Below are 22961 nucleotides of genomic sequence, written 5' to 3' on the forward strand. Positions count from 1 at the left end.
GACCATCATGCAAGATCCGTCGAGGGACAAGGATCTCTCATTTGCTAAACTAAGCGACCTCAGCTTGCATATTGCCATCAAAATGTAGCTACTGCGTTGAAGGAGCTTACAGCAGTGTCTCCCTCGAGGGAAGGGTACAGAAGCACTCGTTCACCGACATCTTGGAAGACGAGGACCTGCGGCACTCTGGAACGGACCAGGAGTGAGAAAGCCGTTGTTGCGCGCTGACGCCAGTGGCCTCACAGACCTCTACGTGACGGTACAACTGTGGACAGATGGCAAAGCGAACTGCCTTCCCTTCCGCACGACATGGAAGGACTTTGCGCGCTCGTACAGGTGCGGCTGTTGCGTATTAGGCCTTGAGTTGCTGATGATAGTTGGAATCAGAGCATTGTGCTTCCCATTACGTATCCCAGCTTGCAACCAACGTCGCAGCTGGCGTTCACGATTTGGGACGTGCAGGGAGCGGGGAAGGCCGTGCCGGTTGGTGGAACAACGATGCGGCTGTTCCGCCCAGACAGGTGGGCTGACGGGTCTTGCACGCTAACGTAAGAACGCTCCGCCGTGGTCAGCAGCGCCTTTACGTGCACCGCGGTGTGGAAGCCGATCCTTCACCAGAAACCACAACCTCGAGTGAAATCTCGTCGGCCGAGGATGAGATGGGCCGCTTAGAGCGGCTCGTCAAAGACTACGAGCGGGGTGATGTGCCCAAGATTGACTGGCTTGACCGCATCGCGTTTCGGCAAATCGAGCGCGCACATGCTGCCGAGGCAAAGCAATCTGACAATCTATACCTCTACATCGACTTGCCTCGTTTCGACTTCCCCATCGTCTACAGCGAGCACGAAAGTCCTATTCCCTATCCTCCAGCTCCCGTGCCTCGCGAACCACAGGCAAATCAGCACACGCCCGCGCTCCCTCCCGACTCGCTGAGCAACGACAAACATCTCTGGCGGCTATACGATCCGGACGCCTGGCGCGAGAACCCTGTCGAGATCAAGCATCGCAAGCTGTTACGTTCGCAACGCCTGGGCGACGAGGGGAGAGACCTCAAACCCGGACCTGCCGATCGCGACCGATTAAACGTGCGTACGAGGACGAAGATGGCAGCTGACACCAGGAAATATTCAGCATGCCCCCTACCGCGCAATTGTCGGCCAACGACAAGGACCTGTTGTGGAAGTTCCGTTTCTCCCTGTTCCGCTCGCCACGGTCACTTACCAAGTTCCTTAAATGCGTTACTTGGTCGGATCCTGTAGAAGCGAAGCAGGCGACGGAGAAGCTGTTGCCATTGTGGGGCCAAGAGGTGGGCATGGACGACGCACTAGAACTGCTGGGTCCTGGGTTCACAGATCGAAGGGTTCGCGCCTTCGCTGTCGAGCGGTTGAAACGAGCGGACGACGAGGTGAGCTTTGGCTCGCATGCTGAGCCCGCTAATATGCAGGAAATCATGCTCTACCTCCTGCAGCTCGTCCAAGCGCTCAAGTTTGAGCATGAGCCGGTGCCAACTAAGCGCTCCCGCCGACGAGATGAGCCATCAGCCACTGATGTCGGCGACAGCGGACTTGCGCAGTTCCTCATTGATCGTGCTGTGGCCAACCCCATCTTTGCCACCAAGTTTCATTGGTATCTCGGAATCGAGTGCAACTTCCACACTCCCTTCGGAAAGATGTTCACAAAAGTCGGCTTCCGACTACAAACGAAGTTGGGCGAGGTAGGCCTTGAGGCATACGTGGTTCTAACAACAGACGGAAGAGGGTCTGGCGCTGCAAAACGTGCTTACACGACAAGCAGCCCTGGTTGAAGCGCTCTCTGCGCGGGCGAAGGAGATCCGCAGCTCCAAGGATTCACGCTCGCGCAAGATTGAGAAGCTCAAGTCCTACATTGGCGATAGCCGGCACAACCTCTGCCCTTTGCCGTCACCACTTCCACTCCCCCTAGATCCGCGCGTGACTGCGTCGTCGATCAATGCAGAGCAGTCGTCCGTGTTCAAGTCGAACCTCCTGCCACTACTGCTATGGTTCGAGACTGTGGGGCAGGATGAAGAACCGGATGCCGAAACTGTATCGCCTGACTACCCCATTATCTTTAAGAACGGTGACGATCTGCGGCAAGATCAGCTCGTAATCCAACTGTTCAACCTGATGGACCGGCTGCTGCGCAAGGAGAATCTCGACCTGCGCCTGAGTCCCTATGCGGTCCTAGCCACTTCGACGACGGAGGGAATGATTCAATTTGTGCCCAGCAAAAGTCTGGCGGCGATCATGGCCGAGCATGGTAGCCTGCAAAACTACTTGCGGGAGCACCATCCGGACGTGGGTGCATTAGGGTCATATGGCATCGAGGGCGGCGTCATGGACACCTTCATCAGGAGTTGTGGTGAGTTGATGGGTCTCATCCTGAAGCTAACGTCAGCCGGTTACTCAGTGCTGACGTACATCCTTGGAGTTGGTGACCGCCATCTCGACAACCTGATGCTGGCTCCTGACGGGCACTTTTTCCATGTTGACTTTGGCTACATCCTCGGCCGCGACCCAAAGCCGTACCCACCGCCCGTGAAGGTGTGCAAGGAGATGGTCGACGCGATGGGTGGGCAGGCAAGCGCACACTACGCACGGTTTCAAAGCCTATGTTACACGGCGTTTGTGAATCTTCGAAAGAACGCCAACCTCATTTTGAATCTCGTGGCGCTCATGGTCGACGCTGGGATTCAGGACATCCAACTAGAGCCGGACAAGGCCGTGTGGAAAGTGCAGGAGAAGTTTATGCTCGACCTTCCTGAAGAGGATGCGATCAAGCAGTTCGAGGCGCTTCTGAGTGAGACGTCGTATTTGACTACGATGTTCGACCGAATTCACGATTGGTTCGTTGTGTGGAAGAGGGCATGCTAACCCCAGGGCACAGTACTTGCGAGATTAGACGTTATTTGGCAGCGAGAGTAGTGCAAGTTGAGTTTGCATCTCGGCTCGATGATGCTTGTACATGACCCCAACAAGAAGTCTGTCAGCGTTCAGAGTGGTGGGTCAGGACGGGTCTATTTTGGCGTTCACTTTGTCCTCGGGAGGTGCGGAATGTGGAGGGTAAACGGCTCTGGGCTCCCCTGACCACGTGATGCCCTTTCTGTGGGCGGCATCGCCCCGGGTCCGAGATCGGTCCAAGATCCATACGTGTTCGATATGCTTTATTAAGCTAGAATGGGAGAGAGAGTGGGTTCAAATGATCGACAATCTTGTACCTAGGAGTGCATCGCAATTCTCTTTGAAAGAAGATTGATGGATGAGCGGGAAGTTGCGGAAAGAAGGGATACGGAGGTTGGGAAATTGGGAGGGGCATGGGAGGATGAGGAATCGAGGGGTGCGAGGGCAGGGGGGGGGGTGGGGGGGGGGGGAAGGCACAGACGCGGAATGTCCCCCGCCCCTTCCCCTCGAGCGCATCCGACTCGTGACATCCCACTCACCTTTCAATCTCTCTCTCTCTCTCCATTTACTGTCTGCTCGCCATCTCCCGTCTCCTACTCATCCTCTTCTCGTCTTGGTCTGCTCTTCTTGTCATCCCATCCATCACTTGCTGGCTTCAAATCGCATTTACCTCAACATCCCCCTCCACCCCCCTCCACCCTATTGCCCGCGCCTCACCGGCCAGGCCACCCCACAACTCGGTTCGACTACTCCATCCCACTCCCATGAACGGCGCCCTCGGCGAGTCCTCCATCAATGGCGAGGAGCGCCGTCGCTCGGGGCCGTACCCCAAGCCTGGGCGCAGCAACTCGAACCAAAGCGTGCAAAGCCCGGACGAGGAGGGGCGCAGGTCTGGGTCGTTGACGAGTGAGTTGTAGGCCCAAGTCGCTGACTGATCGGGAGCGTATGAGGCTGACCCCAGGCTGCGAGACATGTCGGAAGGGCAAGTGGGTATCTCGGGCGGATTGGGGGTGAACGGCGTGAATGAGGGATGACAAAGGCTGGCCGGGGTGGGAGGCGAGCAGATGAAGGAGGAAAGGCGCAAAGAACCCCAGAGACTAACTCCAGGCGCCGCTGTGAGCCGTCGCCGCTCGTACCTCCCGACCACCCCGACGCTGCCAAGCTCCCCTGCGCCCGATGCCGGCGCTTCGCGCTCGAGTGCATCCGCCTGCGTGTGACCCGGCGCAAGGGACCGGCCCCAGTGTGAGTTTACGCGCGTTGTCTAGCAACTAACAACTAGGGACCTAAGTGCCATCTCGGATGCGCAGCACGGCTACGGCGGCCAAGGTGAAGAGGTCAAGCCAATGATCAGCCACGACAGCAGCCAACCTCCCCTGCCACTCCCGTCCCCGTCATTCCCCCTGCTTGCCGGTGCGTCCCCCAACGTCGACATGCTTGCGACGAACAATCTCGACGATGTAGCGTCCAAAACGGTCGTGGACAATATCATCGACTTGTTCTTCAACTACGTCTACCCTCTCACGCCGTGTCTACACCGGCCGACGTTCCTCGCGGACCTCGCAGCGCGCAAGGACAAGACCGATCCCATTTTCTTTGCACTAGTGCTCTGCGTTCTCGCTTCCACTCTCGTGCAGGTGCCGCGCAAACTCGTAAACCTGCAGAAGGACGAAGTGGAAAGTCTCGCGCGCCGTTGTGTGCGGGTTGCCCGGCACAAGATCTCATATATCTGGGACGAGCCATCACCTATGCGCTCCGAGTTCATCGTCATCTTCTACTTTGAGGGCATCGTGCACCTGATTCTGGGAAACAACACTGCACACGTGATTGTGACGGCGCAGGCGAACCAGTGCGCTCTCGCCCTGAGGCTGAACGAGGAGTCTAGTTATGAGGACTTGAATCCGATCGAGTCGGAGATCAGACGGCGCATTTACTGGCTCCTCTTCCAGGCCGACAAGAGCACGGCATGCAACCGCAACCGTGCCATCAATCTGCGGCTCGACGACGCCCCGGGTCTGCGGCTTCCCACCGAGGTCGACGACGAGCAGATCACAGCCAATGGTATTCTGCCACAGCCACCAACGCGCACACCCACGATCGCGGGTTTTAATATTGTCACCAATCTCTTCCGCGTGCTAAACGACGCGTTGCTGCTCCAGCGGAGACGCACGCCGCCCACGGTGGAAGGCATCATCGCCGACCTGCACACGATTGCGCGCTTGAGTCATGACATCTCGGACTTCACGAACAAGGTTGCAAGCCCGCTACGTATCCGCTTCTCGCTGGACCACGACTCACGCGCGGCCTCCCCGGCGCAGGGGTGGGAAGCGGATATGACGGCGCGCATCCGCGACTTTTTCGCGGACGTGACGGCACAGGACCATGTGAACAGCTTCAAGGTGATGCAGGGCAACATCCTCGTCACGCGCCAGGTCGTGCGCCTTGTTCTGCTGCAGACGCGCACGGCGCTTCTCGCCCAACTTGGTACTCTGACGAACATGCCCCCAGAGGCGGTACCGGGGCTGGCGGGGATGCAGAGCGCCGAGACGCCGCTGGACATTGCGTTCGACCTGCTCGACGGGCTGAACAATCTTCCGCACGAGTGCGTGGCTGTGAATGGCCCGAGTTTGGTGCAGAAGGGTGAGTGGGTGAGTATCCGTTGCTGACAGCAGTCCGCTACGTCGCGATCCAGCTCATGGAGGGATGGACGCAGGCGTCGCCGCAAGCGCAGCGAGCGTGAGTTGCGCTGTGGACGGGCTGACATCAGGCAAACCCTGCTCATGCAGTTCCTCTCGGTGCTGTGCATTATCGAGGAGCTGTACTCGTTTGGGCGCGAGGTATCTGCAGAGTAGCTAGGTGGAGGGTGGGGGTGGGCGGTGTTGATGCCCATGGACAATGCATCGTGTAGCTTTTGAGGGCTTGAGGGGGAGGGAGGTGACTGCTGATGCGATATCGACTCGAAGCGATGCCGAAGTTCTGGACTCGTCGATCACGATGGCAATCCTCGGCCTTTTCCGACCGGGCCAGGCCGCGAGCCGCCATAAGCCGCAGTGACTGACTCGACTTTCGGCGCCACACTTGGTCCAGCTCCTGCTACAGCTACGTCTCTTCTCTGTCTCTCTTTGTCTTTCCGTTTCTCCTACTGTCTCCCACTGTCTCCCTCTGTCTCTCTCGCTCCATCTCCCGAATGACCAGTAAGCCCCCCCGCCTGGCCGCCCTAACCCAGCCCTCCAACAGACCTCCGCCGCCCAGTCCAACCTCGGCCCGTCCGAGGCGCCCTCGCGCGCCCCCTCCCCCCCAGGCGTGGTGATACGGCGCGCGACCCCCGCCGACGCCGCCGCTATCGCGGACATCGGCGCGCGCGTCTTCCACGCGACCTTTGCGCACACGTGTTCCCAGGAAGACATGGACGAGTACCTCGGCGAGAACTTTACCGAGGCCGTGATTCTGCAGGAGCTCAAGGACGCGGCGAAGAGCGTGCATGTTGCGTGTGTCCCGGCGTCGTCGCCTTCTTCCCCAATCCCCACGCCCTCCGCACCCACCTCGGACGCCTCCACCTCTAACGCCTCGGCCGTGGACGCCTCGGCCTCGGCCTCGGCCTCGGCCTCGGCCTCCGCCCCCGCCCCCGCCTCCCGCGTCGCCGCATTCCTCGTCCTCAACACGGCATCGTCTGAACCATGCGTCGAGCATATCCCCGCACCCCACCGCATCGAAGTACAGCGCGTCTACGCCGATCCGGACGTGCAGGGCCGCGGAGTCGCCAAGGCGCTCATGGGCGCCGCGATGGAGATGGTGCGCGCACAGGGATACACGTACGCCTGGCTCGGCGTGTGGGAGAACAATGTGCGCGCGACCAAGTTTTACGAAAAGTTCGGGTTTGCGCGTGTGGGCGAGCACGAGTTTTGGTTGGGGAACGAGTGTCAGTTGGACTACATTTTCGGGCGCGAGTTGTAGACTGTCCACGCCCCGCGGCACACCGTACGCCACACACCGCACGCCGCACGCCATACGCCGTACGCCATACGCCGCACACCAAATCTAGATCATGCATATATCGTATTTCACTGCTTCCGACACCTACGCCCGCAGGAACTGCTTCAGCACCTTGGCAAACACCTCCATCGACTCGCGCGTCTGCTCGTACGTCACGATGCTGAACGAGAGGCGGAAGTACCCCACCCCGTCGCCGCCAATGTTGTGTGGCCCGTTGGCGTCGAACGCCCACCCGGGCGCGAAGAGCACGTGGTGCTTCGCGAGTGTGCGCCACAGCTTGTCCATGAGCGTCCGCGTATCGTCGGGGCCGCGGTACTCGGGATGCGTGTTGAGGTGGACGCCGAGGAAGATGAACATGCCGGCGGACGGGGGGATGAAGCTGATGAGCGGGGCGCCATGCGCGCTCTGCACGCCGCGCTTCTCGTCCCACCGCCGTTCGGGGGACGCGGGGTCGGGGCGCGCATAGGCCGTGTAGCCCCGCCCGAGGGGCGTGGAGAGGACGAGGGGGTTGATGGACGACCCGTCCGACTCGAGGTGGAACGAGTCGGCGAGTGCGTCCAGCATCCAGTCGCGCTTCATACGGTAGTTCGCTTTGATGCCGCGCAGCCAGCGCACGTACCCGTCCCACCCCCAGTGGTTGAGCATCGTAAGCGTGAGCGCCGTCGCGAAGCCCGACGGCGCTTGCGTCCCGCACTCGGCGATGCGCGTGAGGCGCTCGATAAAGATGGGCGACGACGTGATCCATCCCAGCCGCGAGCCGGGGCACGACGTCTTGCTGAATGTCTGGTGTCAGCTCATCCTCGTATTCTCGCACTGGGGGTCATACTCACGTCGAACCGGATCACACGTCCGTCCGTGTCAAAGTGCAAGAAGCTGGGCGGGAGGGACTTGAGGAACGCCTCGTTGCCCTTCTTGCCCTCCAGCTTCTCGGCGTCACGCTGCGCCTTGTCCATCGGAGACAACTTGGCATCGCGCGGGACGTACGCGTCCATGAAAAGGCAGTAGTACGGCTCGTCTTCGACGATCACGACGTCGTACTTGCTGCAAATGTCGTACACGGCCTTGCGGCGCTCCGCGAGCATGGTCGCGCCCGTCGGGTTCTGGCCCGTGGGCACAGTGTACAGGAGGCGTGGGCGAGGACCTTGCTTCTCCTCATTCCACGATGACAGGACCTTGTCCATGTCCGCGGGGATGATGCCTTCGTTGTCCATTGGCAGGCCAACAACATTCACGTCGTACGGGAGGTACGCGTTCATTGCGCCAGGGTATGTCCATTCTTCGACCATCACGCTGTCGCCCTCCACGAGCAGCATGTTGCAGACTTTTGTCATGGCGTCGGTCGCGCCTACGTCGAGGAGGACGTCCCAGTCGGCAAAGGCCGGCTTGAAGACAGTCTCGACGTATTTGCGCAACCAGATGGGAAAGGCGGGCGGGCCCGTCGCCGCAGCATACTGGAGCGAGGTGGACAGCTGGATCGCCATCGGGTCCTTCGGGTCGGCAGCGTACTTTGGAATGCTTATCTTCTCAGTCGTGGGCGCCGATGAAGAGAATAGCCACTCGAGCAGCCCCTGCTTCTTCGGCACGCGCGGCGGGTCCAGCGGCAAATGGTTGTAGGGCAGGATGTCGGCGCTGAGCGTTTCGAAGGGGAATATCGTCGGGGAAGGCACCCCTCCGGCCATCGGCACCATTCCTGGAAGCGCCGCGTACTTGTACAGCTCCTACATGTCAGTGATGGCGGTGCGTTCAACCTGCCTTGAGCTTGTTGGCCTGGCGTCTCTTGGTGATGCTGTTCAGGTGGTGGGACATGTCGCGGGCATTGGGGAGGCCGGCGCGGGGCGCCGGCGGGGCGGCGACAAAGGGGATGGTGTCGATGTTCATGGCTGTGATTCACAATGCGGTGCGGAGGAGATGGTGATAGAGAGCGAGATAGAGAGAAGATGACAAGCTGGACTCGATTGCGTGGAGTCGGGGAGGCCGAGTACGTCGAGTCCAGCCACCACTCCACTTCGGCTCGGAATCTGGAATGATAAGGTAATCAAGTAATCTGAGACCGTCGGCCATATCCGATAAATCTTCCACTTTAAGCGGTGTCACTTTGCCTCCATGTGGCAAAAACAGAATGTTGTGAGTTCGATTCACCATGACGCCGCGCGTCAGCCGACCTTTGAGGCATGGATGGCGAGGGGGGCGTGTGCAGGACGCCCAAACGCCCAGGGGGTGACGCCAAGCAAAGTGATCGCGCCGAGCGGACATGCGACAGGCGTGGACAGCGTGGACAGCAGCGAGGCGCATACATGGTGCGCCACACGCCGCGACCAACCCCTTGGCGTCTGTGCGTCCCTTTGCCATCATTGTGCTCGTCGCTCTCTCGCTCGTCGCCTTGCTCTCTCTAACGCCGTGCACCACTCCACTGCCTCTACTCATTCCTCATCTCCTCTCTCCTCTCTTGTCAAGTCAAGACAACCGCCGCCTCTGTCTTCACCGTTATTGCATGCGTTACGTTCCACCTCGTCCTAATCAGTCCCTCCGCACGCTCCCTCATGGGATGCCAACTGTCGCCAACCCCTCCGTCAAGCAATGAAGGAGGTGGCGCATCACTCTCCTTGGTCGACGAGGTCCGAGCGATCCGAGCCCCACCCACTGCGAATGGGAGGCAAAACGCACATGTACGCACAGTCCACCACATGCATGACCTTTTGTGCAACATCCAACGCGGTGCTTTCTCCCATCTCCCAACAGACATCGTCCTCGACTTACAGCTTCCAGCGCATCTCTACTCTTAAACATCACAGCAGTTCATCTTGCAGAAAACTTGACGTCAACGACACGCCTCGCCATCTCCACCACTGCTTCCAACTCTGATTGACCTCTCCTGGCCTTTATTGCCATCGCACACCTTCTGCCTGTACCCCATCGCTCGCACCCCGCATCACCGCTACCAGAAGGATCTCCCGAGACCGCATCATCGCCCTCATCAACCTTCTGTCTGACTCAGCTCCGGCGTACAGGCCCCAACCCCGTTCCAGCCAGTGGCGACGTACTTTCTGCTCCTCTCCCGCATACCTCCCCCGCCTCACCACCACACGGCGATCTGCAAACCGTACACGCATGTCGGTCCAAGAGAAGACGACACGTGGGTCTAGTGCGGCTGCGCCCCGTAAAGTCCGCTTCAATGTCGGTATGTTGAACGATGCACCTCGCAACATCAACCGCAAGCTGACAACAGGGAGCGAGTACCAGATTGTGGACGTGATCGGGGAGGGTGCTTACGGTGTCGTGGTGAGCGCCATACACCGACCCAGCAACACACGCGTCGCTATTAAGAAGATTGCACCGTTCGACCACTCCATGTTCGCTCTCCGCACTCTTCGGGAACTCAAGCTGCTCAAGTACTTTGCCGAAGAGGGCGTTAGCGAAAATGTACCCGTCCTGGCTGATAGCGCTGACCCAGATCATCACCATCCTGGACATCATCCCACCACCTAGCTTTGAACACTTCAAAGAAGGTACCCCACTACCCTTGTTCACGCTGATTCAGTTTATTTGGTGCAGGAGCTCCTAGAGACTGACCTGCACCGCGTCATTCGCACACAAGACCTCAGCGATGACCACTGCCAATACTTCATCTATCAGACGTGCCGAGCGCTGAAAGCACTCCACTCGGCGGAGAGTGAGTCTGGGTTAGAATGATTTTGACAGAAGTCATTCACCGCGACCTCAAGCCATCCAACCTTCTGCTCAACGCCAACTGTGATCTAAAGGTGTGCGACTTTGGTCTTGCACGCAGCACCCAGACCGCTTTTCCCAACAAGGAGCAAGGCTTCATGACCGAGTGTGAGCGTGACATACCGAGATCTGGCGTGGCGGTTCGCTTATGACAGATGTGGCGACCCGGTGGTACCGTGCACCAGAAGTCATGCTGTCCTTTAGAATGTATACCAAGGTAGGGGTCATGGCGCGACGGATGAGCTGACGCCAGTCCATCGACGTGTGGTCCATTGGGTGCATCCTCGCCGAAATGCTCAGCGGTAAGCCCATCTTCCCGGGCAAGGACTAGTGAGCTGTGCTGCTTTTTAAATCTAACATTAGTCACCACCAGCTATCCCTCATCCTTGACGTACTCGGCACGCCAACGATCGACGAGTTTTACGCCATCACCTCCCGCCGCTCCAAGGAGTACATCCGCACCATGTCATTCCGTAAGAAGAGAGCATTTGAGACCTTGTACCCGAAGGCCAACCCGCTCGCCATCGACTTCCTCACCAAAACACTCACCTGTGCGTCACTACATCTGCATCAGTGTTGTGTTAGCTAACCCCAGTCGACCCACGCAAGCGGTACACCGTTGAGCAGTGCCTCGAGCACCCGTACCTCGACGCATACCACGACCCCGAGGATGAGCCGACGGCCAAGCCTTTGGATCAGCACTTTTTCGACTTTGACTTGTACAAGGACGAGATCTCGCGGGAACAGCTGCGGAGGATGCTGTACGACGAGATTGTGTCGTTTCAGCGTCCCTAGTCTATAAGCAGCATCACACGTCATCAGGCGGCGTTGGGTGGCATTGGGGGTAAAGTGTCAAGCCTCAAGTGCCAAGTCTCAAGAGCCAAGAGCCGTGAGCCACTGAGCGGTCAATGGCAAGAAAATACTATCGTATACGTACTCGCATTGCATATGTATTGTCTGTCTTCTGGCCAACTTGCACATGTCAACCGAGCGCTTGCAATGGATTGTTATGGACTACGAGGGTGGAAGGAAATTGAGTCCGTCGTGTGGAGGTCGCCGTTGGAGGTTCGGCCCGGTCACTTCTCGGTGTCAGGGCGAGTTAGGTCACTGGCGGAGTGAATGACGGTCGAGCTATCTCATCCACAACGTTGCTTTCATCAACATCACCATCTCCCACTTACTCCTCCCGCTCGTCCTCCCGTTCATCCTCTTCCAATCCCCTTCAGCCCCGCCCTCCCCCTCCCCCCGTCCCCTCCCTCTACGCGCTCAACCCGGAGTCCTGGTGACCCGAGGAGACGCGACATGTCTACCTCAACCCCGCCCCTCACAGTCGACACCAATGTGTCTCGCCATCCCTCCCATCCCTCAGCCATAATCCAAGTCCCAACATCCTGGGACTCGTCCGACTCGCAGTCATGTCCCTCCATGGAACTGCGAAGAGATTCTGATTCACTCGAGCTGTCCCCCAAAAACATGTCCTCGTCCTCACTGAGAGCACCCCTTGACATTCCCCTCCCTCAACCCGAACCACCACTACTCGTATGTGATACCCGCAGAGCACACTCACAACTGTCTGCAACTTCTTCATCGTCCGAATCGAGGGGCTTTGGATGGCCACCCGAGTCCACCGCTGCGCCCAGGCCAGATCCCTTCTACACAGCTACGAGCTTCGCGGAAGATCCGTTCGGTCGGTCAAGTTCGAGCAGCTCTGGCGACGACTGTGATCCCCGAGTACCTGTGATGCGACCACAACCAACACCACTCAACTGGCCTGTCCCAGATAAGCCACCTCCCCTCGGATGTGCGTGTTCCATGTCGCGAGAAGCGCACGCTCACACTAGCCATCAATCGCAGTTTCTCATCGTCCAAAGGAGTGAGCGGCTTGTTACAGCCTCGAGCTGCCCGCAACCCGGACCCATACAGCTCAATCTCGTCAGAGCTCGTTGACTCATTGCAAACCGCCATCCAGACACTGATATATGTCTCTCCTCCACACCTTCTCGACAGCGCCAAGGAGCAGTATTCGGGCTGCGCAATCCAGGTCCCAGCTACCTCTGTATCGGCGCTTCTGACATCGCTGCGCGGGCTCAACTACTTGTCGGCCAACCTCGTACCCATCTGCGGGGGACAGGGAGGGCCTGTACGATTCATGGAAGATTTTGACATTGGCGAGCTGCTGCAGAACGTCGCCGACCAGCTGAGCAGCGAGGCGGCCCAGGCTGAGGTCGATCTCGTCCTCTTCCATGGCGACGTGGGCATGAAGCATGTTAATATGCACGGCGATCGCAGTGGCATCGCCTTCGTGTACGGACATGTGAGTCGCTCCGAGGGGTTGTCTGACGTCTCAGGTCCTTCGCCAGATCCTCAGCGTTTGCGGGAAAGGTGACACGCTTGAGCTGGGCCTTCAGATAATACCACAGTCCGGCGTGGCGCCGCGCGGCTCCGTTCCGAACATTCACCGGGACTTGGAACGGTACAAAAGACGAAATTCGAGCCTGACGTCCCTCGACGACCAGCACGGACCATTCATGTGTGTCTTTGAGATTGTGCACAACGTGGCGCAGCACATGGACTCGAACGCCGCGACACCCAAGGCAGAACTAAACCCCTTCACACGTTTAGCCGAGCAGAAGGAGGCCGCGACACCCAACTTGGACACGCAGTTGACACACCGCTTGCTGCGGCAGGTGAACGCGTGGCTCAAGACCGATGCGGTGCCTTCGTCGCCCAGCAGCTTTGGCCAGCCTCGGCACGCGTACGAGCTCTACGCTGTGCTCAACAAGGGTGTGCCGATTGAAGAGCCACCACAACTCACCGCTGAGGAGGAGGGCGGTCGTCAGCCGTTCCCTAACCTCACACTGCCTCCAGAGCCAACGCTGGGCGAGCTGGCAGAGTTCGCTGACACGCTCCGTGGGAAGAAGGTCAACCTCCACGCGAGCTTGGCAAGCGTGTTCGCCAGACATCTTACCAGCTACCTTACCGCCTGGGGCCTCGATGTCTCGCACATACCCATTGAGGAGGAGCCTCCTCATGTCCCACCACCGACCGAGATATCGTCTCCAAGCTCACGCTTTGTCATCATCGACGAGGACGTGTCTGTGCTCAAGCGCGAGCTGGGCAAGTTGAGGCCGGAGAGCACACCATCGCTGCTCCGGAACAAGTCGACTAGGCGGCCGAACCTCATACGCAGTTCACGCTCAGCCATGCTGGTGCGACAGTCGCCCAACACGGTCGTGATTCATTTTACCGGCCTGGACAAGTACCACCAGGTGCGCGATGTGGTAGCATCGTTGGGCAGCCTGAGCAACCTCGAGGTGATTGTTGTGCCGAAGCCCGTTGGGCCGCGCCGCTTCCTCACCGCACTCTACACGGCTGTGCGACAGCCTGCGGTAGACCCCTCGTTCTCGCCCATCGCCACCAGCCCACGGTCGCCTCAGATTACCTCTGGTAATCGTACGCCAACGGGCGTTATGCAAGAGGGGTTCTTCGACGCGGTCGACACGACCTTGATGCACAGTGAGCCGAGCATCCTGAAGGCACGGTCCCCGTTGGGCGAGTTCCCACCCGCGCAGCCGCGAGCCATCTCGAGCGATCCGATGCGATTGTCGACCAGCAACAATGATGACCTGGTTACCACTCCAGCCTCAGAGTATTTCTCGCGGCCGTCCGTGAATCGTTCGGGGGCGTCTGGAGTCGTTCTTCAGAGCCCTGAGGGCTACCCCATTGGGATGTACTTCGAACCGCCATCCAGCCTGAACCTGGCGATACTGGGAAATCGATCGGACAGTCTACCACGGCGCCCAGCGTCCAGCCGACAAGCGACGGGCGAAACCGACCCCGTCAGCATGACCCCGCCAAGTGAGTCGCCAAGTAGCAGGAGGTTGTCAGCAGTCTCTGCCGTCAGCGACGTTGTTGAGCAGCCCGAGCACGTGACGCCACCGAGCAACATGCCGCCACCGCCGGTGCCGCAGAGACGCAAAACACTGCCGACCCCGCCGGATATAAAGCCTATGATTGTGCAGGGTAGGAATCGGTCGTCCACCATAACGCGACGCCATACGGCGGCGAGCGAGCCGCCACCCGTTAGACCGCTCGCAGGCATCGCGGAGGCAGCCAAGTCGACATCAAAGTTGGCCAAGAGCTCGGACGTTGTCATACCTCCCATCAATGTCCTCATCGTCGAGGACAACCCTATCAACCAGAACATTCTGTCCATGTTCTTCAAGCGTAAGAAGATCAAGCACCAGACGGCCAAGGATGGCCAGGAGGCGGTCGAAAAGTGGCGCACCGGGGGGTTCCATCTTATCTTGGTGAGTTGCTGGACCCGCTTCCAAGCTGACTACAGATGGACATTCAGCTGCCCGTGATGGACGGCATTGAGGCGACTAAGCGGATCCGCAAGCTGGAGAAGAGCAACAACATTGGCGTGTTTCCTAGTACGCCGATGGGTGACAGCTCGCGCCCAGATGATCCAGTCGACATTGGCGTGCCGCCACCCTCGCCCTTCCGCTCGTCTGTCATCATCGTCGCGCTCACCGCCTCGTCGCTGCAGACTGACCGAGTGGCTGCGCTTGCAGCCGGATGCAACGACTTCCTGACCAAGCCTGTGTCGCTCAAATGGCTCGAGAAGAAGACGGTCGAGTGGGGCTGTATGCAGGTGAGCCGCTCTGTTGCGATTGCGCTGACATCAGGCTCTTATAGACTTCGACGGCTGGCGAAGGTGGAAGAGCTCAGAGCCGTCTGAGACGAAGCGCGCATTCCAAACCGGTCCTCAGGCTGCCGCGCGCACCGTCGCAAACCGTCTGCGCTTGGACCCGAGCCGGACGCGCGCTGGCGCCAAGGCCATCAAGGATGCCGAGAACCCGAAGCCGAAGCCCGAGGGCAAGGCCAAGTCGCCTGAGCCCGCCAAATCGCCGGGGGTGAAGTCGCCCGCGAGCAAGCCAGCGCCGCTGGACACCGTCAGACTCAAGGATGAGGAGAACAAAGACCGGAGCAGGGAGAAGCCCCTGCCCGCGCTGCCGTCCGAGTAACTGTTGCCACACTGTAGTTCTATTGCATGCATCGGGGTCTCTGTCTATCTATGCGCTCAGCTGCCACTTGCCGTCCACGAAAGACACCTTGAGACCGGCCAGGACGTCGGCGCGGTCCACACTCTTCTCCTTGGCCGCCGCAATCTTGTCGATCCATTGCGACAGGGCCATACTCTCCTCCTTCTCGAGCTTGCCCATGTGCTTGCGAATCCTCTTGAGCGCCTTGTCTGACGGCGCACCCGCTGCCGTGGCAGCCGGCGCCACTTCCGGCGCGGCCGAGCCGTCACGCTTCCGCTTCTTGCTCGCCGGCTCCTCGACATGTTTCGAACTACTGTTCGCCTTGCTGCCCGTCCCGCCCTTGTCGCCCTTACGCTTCTTCTTCTTCCCCTCCTCGGCGGGCGCCGACGGCTCCGGCACCGGCGTCGACCCCCACGACCGCATCCCCGTCTCGGGCTGCGCGAGGTTCTCGCCTGTGGGCTTGAACGCGCGCGGCGCCGTGAAGCCCCCGCGCCCCCGGCCGCGCTGGAAGCCGCGCCCGCGCCCGCCGTACCCGCCGCGCCCGTAGCCGCCGCCTTCGGCGTCGAAGCCCGAGTTGTCCGCCTCCACCTGCCGCAGGCGCGAGGGGTGGATCGATGCGCCTTCTGACGCGGCGGGGGCGGAGGCTGGCGCGGGCGACGCAGCGGCCGACGTCTGCGTCGACGCCTGCGTCGACCCCTTCGGCCCGCGATACAGCTTGCCCTGGTACTTCTCCGCCTCGGAGATGCAGGACGTGTGGCTCTTGTACTCCTGGTTCTGGAAGGTGGTCGAGCAGTCTGGGGTCAGCGTCTGTATACCAGCAAGTCAATGGCCAACCACCAAGGCCGGCGACACCGTAGACGTGCGGAAGCACTCACCCAGACACGTAAAGCTCGCCCAGCACCGCTGCCGGTGCTTGTCAAGCTGCGGCTTCTTGACCGTGTCCGCGCATCCGTCGCACCTTGCGTCAGCGGGATTGGGGGAGGCGCCTCACTGGAATGAGACCATGTTGTGATGGGTGATGGTGAGTGGGCCTCCCATTTCAGACTTTCACATTTTGTCACGTGTGGAGAAGCGGGGTGGAGGCAGATTTGCCGCCCAGCCGCTCAGGCACTGATAGCGGGGCCAAATGGCGGCTCAGCCACCGTCGGCCGGCTGCGCTTCGGCGCCGTCGACAGCTAGCTCGGCGATCGGCGATCAGAGGGATGGCCGCTGATGGACGGGTTTTGCGCTGATATCGGGGTGGTGGTAGTCGGATCGCGCATATATACTCGCAGTTGGCATTACGCCAGAGCTGCGATGGAGGATTTGTTCCTCTGGTGATATGAGAACGGCGCGTCCTTCCACCCGGAAGCAAATGGACGACGCGTCGCGGGTGACTGGACCTGTTGACATGACTGACTTTGGCTTCATCTCAGACTTCTCGATCTCCATCCTCCATCCTTGCACAATGTCTGGTCGTCTTGGTCCAGAGCGTGAGTCTTGAATCCCATGCGGCACCCATGATCTGGCTCTCTCAAGCTCCGCATATGCGTGTCTCATGGAGTGCGAGCCGTTGCACCCGCCGTCGCTATTGTTGCATCACGTCACAGGCTTCCACTACTCGTGCCGTGCTCCCGCGCGTCCTCCTACCGCACACTTGAGCCTCCCGGTAGTGGGCTGCCCTTGTCCGACTGCATCTCTCGCGCATTGCGCTTACACCAGCCCGCGTCAACGCGCGCTACCTCTCCGAACACCGCGGGCAGACGGTCCGCCTGGTTGCCAAGGTCGTCAACCTCGTCGGCGACACTGCGACAGTCGAGGCATCTGACGGCGGCGAGGTGGGTTGTGTTTAGCGCGTTGCACTCATGCTGACGGCAGGTCGCTGTGAACCTCTCCCGCGTGCGTAATCAATTGACTATATGAGGCCTTCCGCGCCTTGCTCGCGCGCCCTTGCCGTCCCCGCGGACCCCGCTGACCCCAGGACATGCACCTTACCGAGGGCGCGTACTTTGAGATCATCGGCAGTGTCAAGGACGACCTCACGGTGCGCGCTCTCACGTCCTTTGCCCTCAGCAGCCCAATCGACATGAAGGCAGTCAACGCCGTCGTCGAGTTCGGGCACTCATCTGTCGGTGCCGGCGTCCTCAACACCAGCTAGCCCCGCTACAGGGTTAGACATAGAACAGAGCAGTCCGCTAGATTATGTATCAGTATTACGTTGCTGGAGCGAATCCTAATGTGCCGCCAGTGCCGCCAGTGCCGCAAAAGAATAGTACAGGGATCCATGGGTATCGCGTGCCGCTACACTACTATCACACTCTATGCCGCGTTGCGGAGAACTGGCGTCAGCAGAGGCGCGAGGTGATCGAGATGACGCCAGAGCGCGCGAGAGACGTACCGAGGATGACCGAGTCGCCTCGCAGGAACATCTTGCTGCCTGTCAGCGAGATTACAAATATGTAGGCTGGCACACTCACGAGATGAAGCGGTCTTTGTTGACTGGCTTGGCATTCTTGCCCTTTGGCGTCTCGACCCACATCTGGAGTCAGCCTGCCGTCGGTCGCACCTCTGCTTCGCATGCGCGGACGGTAGTGACATGACGCCTTTGTCTCGGGAGGCAACGCTCGTCGGCGCATCACACTCACCTCCTTGACGTTCTCCAGGACCATGTTCGCGTGGCGGTCAAACGCCTTGACGCGCGCCAGCAGCTTCTTGTTGTTCCGCAGCGAGATGAGCACCTGCGAGTTGTTGCGCACCGCCTGCTGCAGCACGCTCAGAGGGCCCTGCGAGATCTCGTACTCCTCGAGCTCGCGGATCTGGCTCTCGTCGAGCTCCGACTTGGGGACCGACGCGTACTGACTGATCGTCAGCGCTGTTGCTGCTGTGCGGCGGCGCGGCGGGGCTCACCTCATGGTTGTTTTGGGATGGGTGACGAAAGATGTTGTTGAGCGGCGGTTCAAGGTCGGGCGGCATGGCCCACGTGGTGGAGATTCGGGATTTGGGGGTCCGTGGCAAATCCGTGTGTCCTGGCTAATCGAGGATATTGAAGTTGGCCTGATGGATTTGATGGCAGCCTGGTGGCTGATGGCTGATGGCTGATGGCTTATGACACCAGATCTCGCTATCCGATGAAGATAGATACGACGCGGCGGACTCTGCACCCACTTCCGCTCACTGCACAACACCTCACTAAGAAGACACGATGCATGTGGACATGACAGCCAACAACAAAATCCGGAACCCGAAAACACCATCTAGTTAGGCTTGCGGCACACCCAGAGCGCCATGGGGGTGAAGAGCTTGGTCTTGCCGCCCGCAATGAGGGCGTTGGCGGCGGTGATCAGGCTCTCTCCGACATCGTACGTGCCCTTAGGAACCAGGCCAATCTTCTCGAGGCCCCACACCGAGTTCTGCGTGATCATCTTGCCGAGACGGCTTGTGCGGAAGCAGGTGAGCACTGGCGTTAGTGGGATCCAAAAATGGCTCGGGTTGTGCGGATCGCAAAGCTTCGCTGCTCGCCACTTCGCTACGAGCTGCGTGCGATCCGTCGGCCTAGCTGTCTCGCACAGCTCAGAAAGACAAGACGGTACACCGCAGTGCACTACAGCCAATTCTCCAACCCAAAACTCACTGTCCCAGGCAGTCTGCGCCTTGAAAATGTCACCCTCGAGAGGGTAGTACCAAGGAACGACGTCGTCGCGGGCAGCGAGGTCCTCCTCGTGAAGGATCTCAAAGCCGACGCTCTTGAGCGCCTTGCGCGCGTCGTGAAGGGTGCGCATCTCGGCAATGCCGTCGCCGACCTCGATGCCGTGCGCAATCTTCTTGTGCTCGGGCTTGGACTCGTCCCACTCGTCGGTCATGCACCACTCGTACACGCCGAAGATGCCTCCGGGCTTGAGGACCTTCATGACCTCGCCGTAGACGCCCTCGAACGTGGGGGCGTGGCATGTCGCCTCGATGGCGTAGACGGCGTCGAAGCTGTTGGGGCCGAACTGCTCCTCGAGAGCCATGAAGTTGCCCTTGACGAACTTGATCTGGTCCTGGAGGCCGGCGCGGGCGGTTTTGTTGCGTGCGCGGCCGACCTGGAACTCATTGTTGTTGATACCAACAATCTCGACGTCGGCGAAACGCGCAATCTCGCGCGCGGGGCCGCCGATACCGCACCCAATGTCGAGGACGCGCATGCCGGGCTTGAGGCCCATCATCGAGGCGAGGTAGTGCTCGTGGCGCGCGATCGCCTGCATGAACGGCTCGCCCTTGTAGAAGCGGCAGAAGTGGAACGACTGGCCTGGGCGTTAGCACCTTGCACGCTTACACGAGAAACGCCCGTCCCCCCGCTTCTGCTAAGCGACAGGAGATCACTCACCCCAGCCGTACTCGTACAGCTCAGTTGCGCCGTCATAGTAGCCGTTGACGAGGTCGGTGTACTTCTCGAGACGGTTGGAGCGGTCGTCGACGCCGTCCTGCGCAGAGTCCTTCTTCCAGAACTTGGTGTAGTTGGAGACACGGGCCTCGGAACGAGCGTCGGGAGCGGGCATGACGGCGGTGATAGATGATTAAAAGGTCAAAGTGGAAAAAGTCGAAGATGTACAAGATATAAATAAGAGATGAAAGAGAGATTCGAGAGCAAGTCACCGGGATCGTGGTCAATGCTGGGCGCGCGCGTCTTGCTGGCACTTTTTGCAGCGGACCATTGAGCGAGAGGGCAGGGACCGGGTACTCTCTTTGTGATCGTGCCATGTGCCGGCCCTGACCGCCTGTCTACAAGGTCTACCATTGCCACCCAGGGGGAGGGAGCCATTGTAGCCTCTGCAATCATGCTGCGAGCTCTGCATGTCTGGGGCCTGACGCCAAAGAGGCCAAAGTGGGCCAAGGCGGCAAGGCGAGCGTCTGCATCGTACGAACAATCTGGGCGCGCGGGGCGGCCCCAAACGGGCATAGCGCCGCCGCTTTTATTTTTTCCTGCCGGGCAAGGCACAGGGGGCCGCCGCCTCTCCCCCACCCCACCCCACGGCCCATGGCGGGCCTCAGGGTACCTTTCGACTGAGGCGGACGCGACGCGACGCGCTGCGCTCGTGGCTCTTGTGGCTGTGTGGCTGGGAATTCTCGTATGCTGGAACTGGGGAAGTGGGAACTGGGAACTGACAGCTTGGGTGCCCGTCTGTGATATTCTGACGTGAGCATGGTTGCGAGATCGGCCGCGATTAGATCGTGCCATTTGCCACTCAGCCTCCACACACGGACACTTGCGGGCACTTGATAAGCATTTGTGCGTAAACTGGCCGACTCGACGGGCATTCTGGAGTTGATTCCCCTGCCTCTGCCCACAATGCATACGTTCACATCCGACTTGGCCTTTACTATACCAAGCGCACCACTACGAGTACCGTCCAAGCATCATTCTCCTCAGCCCTATTACTCTCAAATGCCCCGATACCGGATGGAGCTTCATGAACCTATCGTGCCGAGCAACGATTGGCGTCGCACGTGTGATCATCGGTTTATCTGATGATCATCAGATCAGATCAGCGGCGCCAAGCCAAGAATCTCTCCTCACCGTTCCAATACAGAACCGGCTATATGACAAACTAATCACACTCTCTACTCTATAATGTCCTACTTGGGCGCCTTGGTCTCCTTGTGGATCTCGATGCCCGGGGGCGCTCCAAGTGCCTTCTTGATCCAGCCGTACATGATGAACTGGGAAGACACGAGGCCAGCAGTCATGACTGGTTGTCAGCGCTGTGCTCATCCACTTCGCGCCATCCAGTACTTACTCATACGTGGCCCAAGGCCGGCGAACAGGCCCTTGAAGCCCGCCTGCTTTGCCAGTGAGACGAGACGTGACACTTGCGATCCCTCCGGCCCATGTCCCTTGTTGATCTGGGACAGCAGCGTGTCAGCCGGATGCGAGAGGATGGCAGCGGCGAAACCGGCGATGATACCACTGGTGAGAGTGATGCCAAAGTGCTGGGTGTTGGTAAGGTGGGCGCGCTGGTACGGGGTCATTCGCCCGTAAATGTACTCGATGCAACGCTCGTTGACCGTGAACTGTCCGATAGCGTAGGGGATCTGTTTGCACAGGATGGGGATGAAGCCGGCATACAACGAGCCGATGCCTTCTGTCTTCAGGATCTTGGTGAAGGCTGGGACCATTCCCGAGGCGAACTTTGGGTTGGAGACGAGGCGAATGCGCGTAGCCTCGGCGGGCGTGAGCAGAATGTCTGCAAAGAACTCGGCAATCGCAGCGCCGCCCAGGTAGATGGCTGTACGGTTCTGGATCGCGGCCTCGCGCGAGCCGGAGAGGTCGACAAGGTACTTCTTCGCCGCCTCGTAGCCGGCAAACTTGGCACCACCTTGGAGGCTGGCGTCAGTGGACATACTTCTCAACGGTTGCGCAAGCTAGCTCATAGTGGCCCCGGAGAACTCCCCACCCAAAAGACGTGGGTTACGGACTGGGGTGCACTCGATGAGTCCCTCATCAAACAGGAAGACCACCTTGCTGTTCCACAACTCCTTCCTACTCACAAGTACCCTACAAACGTAGGACCTGCTCCCACGATGAGACCTCTAGGTCCTTCGGCAGCGACAATCTTGCGTGCTCCGGAGACGAGACCGTAGCCCTTAAGGCCGGGGTCAATCTGAATACGGGTCTTGACGACATCAATGGCTGGGGTTAGCGGGCGTCGAGGAGCCAACTGAGGTATTCACGTGTCATGAATCCATGGGAGCTGCAGGTCAGCGCTGAACAGACTGGATGGACGGTACACGGTAATGGGCCGACAAGGCCTCCCACCGGCCTCCGCATCTCCGAGGCAGATGCGCCGACCGGCGGGGGCACGTCCCGGCCCCCCAGCACGGGTATTCCGCTACTCACAGAGTGCAGCACAAAGCGCCAGCAGTCTGCCGTCAGCTCACAAAGGCTTTAGAGCTCACAAAGAACTTGGCATAGTCGGTCGCGGTGAATGTGGGAGTGAGGGGAGCAACAGCCGCCTTATCGGCGGTTTTAATCGACATGTTGATGGAGTCGTTGACGGCCCGGTTTGAGATGTGATCGTATGAGTGTCCACCAAGTGTTCAAGCCAAACAAACAGAACGCAAGATATGTAGAACACGTCGAGCAGCGAGCACGCTCTTTTTACTTATCACGGGGAGGCTGGAGGGGTGACGTCGTTGGCCTAAGAGCACGTAGTTATTCACGGCCGCATGGAATGTCTCCTCCGCCGATCTACCGGCCGTGTTTTGAGCTCGGTATCTGCCCCGCGCCTCATATTAGGCCGCGGCCTGAAAGGGGTCACTC

At 59.6% G+C, this 22961-nt stretch overlaps 8 protein-coding genes across 8 annotated transcripts; 5 read left to right on the forward strand and 3 right to left on the reverse strand.

The window, feature by feature from the left end:
• Nucleotides 1-7: 7 nt before the first annotated feature.
• COLE_07347 (uncharacterized protein) lies at nt 8-2891 on the forward strand (the record flags this gene model as incomplete). Its single annotated transcript, XM_018421121.2, has 9 exons — nt 8-84; nt 116-202; nt 235-336; nt 378-521; nt 554-1085; nt 1121-1405; nt 1445-1714; nt 1749-2379; nt 2416-2891. The coding sequence occupies 9 exons, from the start codon at nt 8-10 to the stop codon at nt 2889-2891; spliced, it is 2604 nt and encodes an 867-aa protein (XP_018282174.1).
• A 791-nt stretch (nt 2892-3682) lies between these two features.
• COLE_07348 (uncharacterized protein) lies at nt 3683-5767 on the forward strand (the record flags this gene model as incomplete). Its single annotated transcript, XM_018421120.2, has 6 exons — nt 3683-3824; nt 3880-3904; nt 4026-4160; nt 4198-5555; nt 5588-5651; nt 5683-5767. 6 exons carry the CDS (start codon nt 3683-3685, stop codon nt 5765-5767), a joined length of 1809 nt encoding a protein of 602 aa, XP_018282173.1.
• Nucleotides 5768-6992: 1225 nt separating this feature from the next.
• On the reverse strand, nt 6993-8786 carry COLE_07349 (uncharacterized protein; the record flags this gene model as incomplete). The annotated part of the gene is made up of 3 exons (XM_018421936.2): nt 6993-7691; nt 7739-8626; nt 8661-8786. 3 exons carry the CDS (start codon nt 8784-8786, stop codon nt 6993-6995), a joined length of 1713 nt encoding a protein of 570 aa, XP_018282171.1.
• Nucleotides 8787-10016: 1230 nt separating this feature from the next.
• On the forward strand, nt 10017-11429 carry COLE_07350 (uncharacterized protein; the record flags this gene model as incomplete). Its single annotated transcript, XM_018424915.1, has 9 exons — nt 10017-10086; nt 10135-10328; nt 10360-10414; nt 10447-10578; nt 10611-10742; nt 10790-10851; nt 10888-10964; nt 10998-11185; nt 11230-11429. 9 exons carry the CDS (start codon nt 10017-10019, stop codon nt 11427-11429), a joined length of 1110 nt encoding a protein of 369 aa, XP_018282170.1.
• A 678-nt stretch (nt 11430-12107) lies between these two features.
• Nucleotides 12108-15664, forward strand: COLE_07351 (uncharacterized protein; the record flags this gene model as incomplete). The annotated part of the gene is made up of 6 exons (XM_018421935.2): nt 12108-12173; nt 12207-12435; nt 12476-12948; nt 12983-14944; nt 14980-15291; nt 15326-15664. 6 exons carry the CDS (start codon nt 12108-12110, stop codon nt 15662-15664), a joined length of 3381 nt encoding a protein of 1126 aa, XP_018282169.1.
• Nucleotides 15665-17129: 1465 nt separating this feature from the next.
• Nucleotides 17130-17819, forward strand: COLE_07352 (uncharacterized protein; the record flags this gene model as incomplete). Its single annotated transcript, XM_018425103.1, has 4 exons — nt 17130-17154; nt 17384-17499; nt 17540-17560; nt 17643-17819. 4 exons carry the CDS (start codon nt 17130-17132, stop codon nt 17817-17819), a joined length of 339 nt encoding a protein of 112 aa, XP_018282167.1.
• Nucleotides 17820-18915: 1096 nt separating this feature from the next.
• COLE_07353 (uncharacterized protein) lies at nt 18916-20199 on the reverse strand (the record flags this gene model as incomplete). The annotated part of the gene is made up of 3 exons (XM_018420656.2): nt 18916-19118; nt 19293-19949; nt 20028-20199. 3 exons carry the CDS (start codon nt 20197-20199, stop codon nt 18916-18918), a joined length of 1032 nt encoding a protein of 343 aa, XP_018282165.1.
• A 1078-nt stretch (nt 20200-21277) lies between these two features.
• On the reverse strand, nt 21278-22678 carry COLE_07354 (uncharacterized protein; the record flags this gene model as incomplete). The annotated part of the gene is made up of 6 exons (XM_018421934.2): nt 21278-21390; nt 21439-22025; nt 22190-22331; nt 22373-22392; nt 22539-22564; nt 22598-22678. The coding sequence occupies 6 exons, from the start codon at nt 22676-22678 to the stop codon at nt 21278-21280; spliced, it is 969 nt and encodes a 322-aa protein (XP_018282164.1).
• Nucleotides 22679-22961: the final 283 nt, after the last annotated feature.

This window comes from Cutaneotrichosporon oleaginosum (assembly GCF_008065305.1).
Source record: "Cutaneotrichosporon oleaginosum strain ATCC 20508 chromosome Unknown ATCC20508_contig07, whole genome shotgun sequence".
Lineage (NCBI taxonomy): Eukaryota > Fungi > Basidiomycota > Tremellomycetes > Trichosporonales > Trichosporonaceae > Cutaneotrichosporon > Cutaneotrichosporon oleaginosum.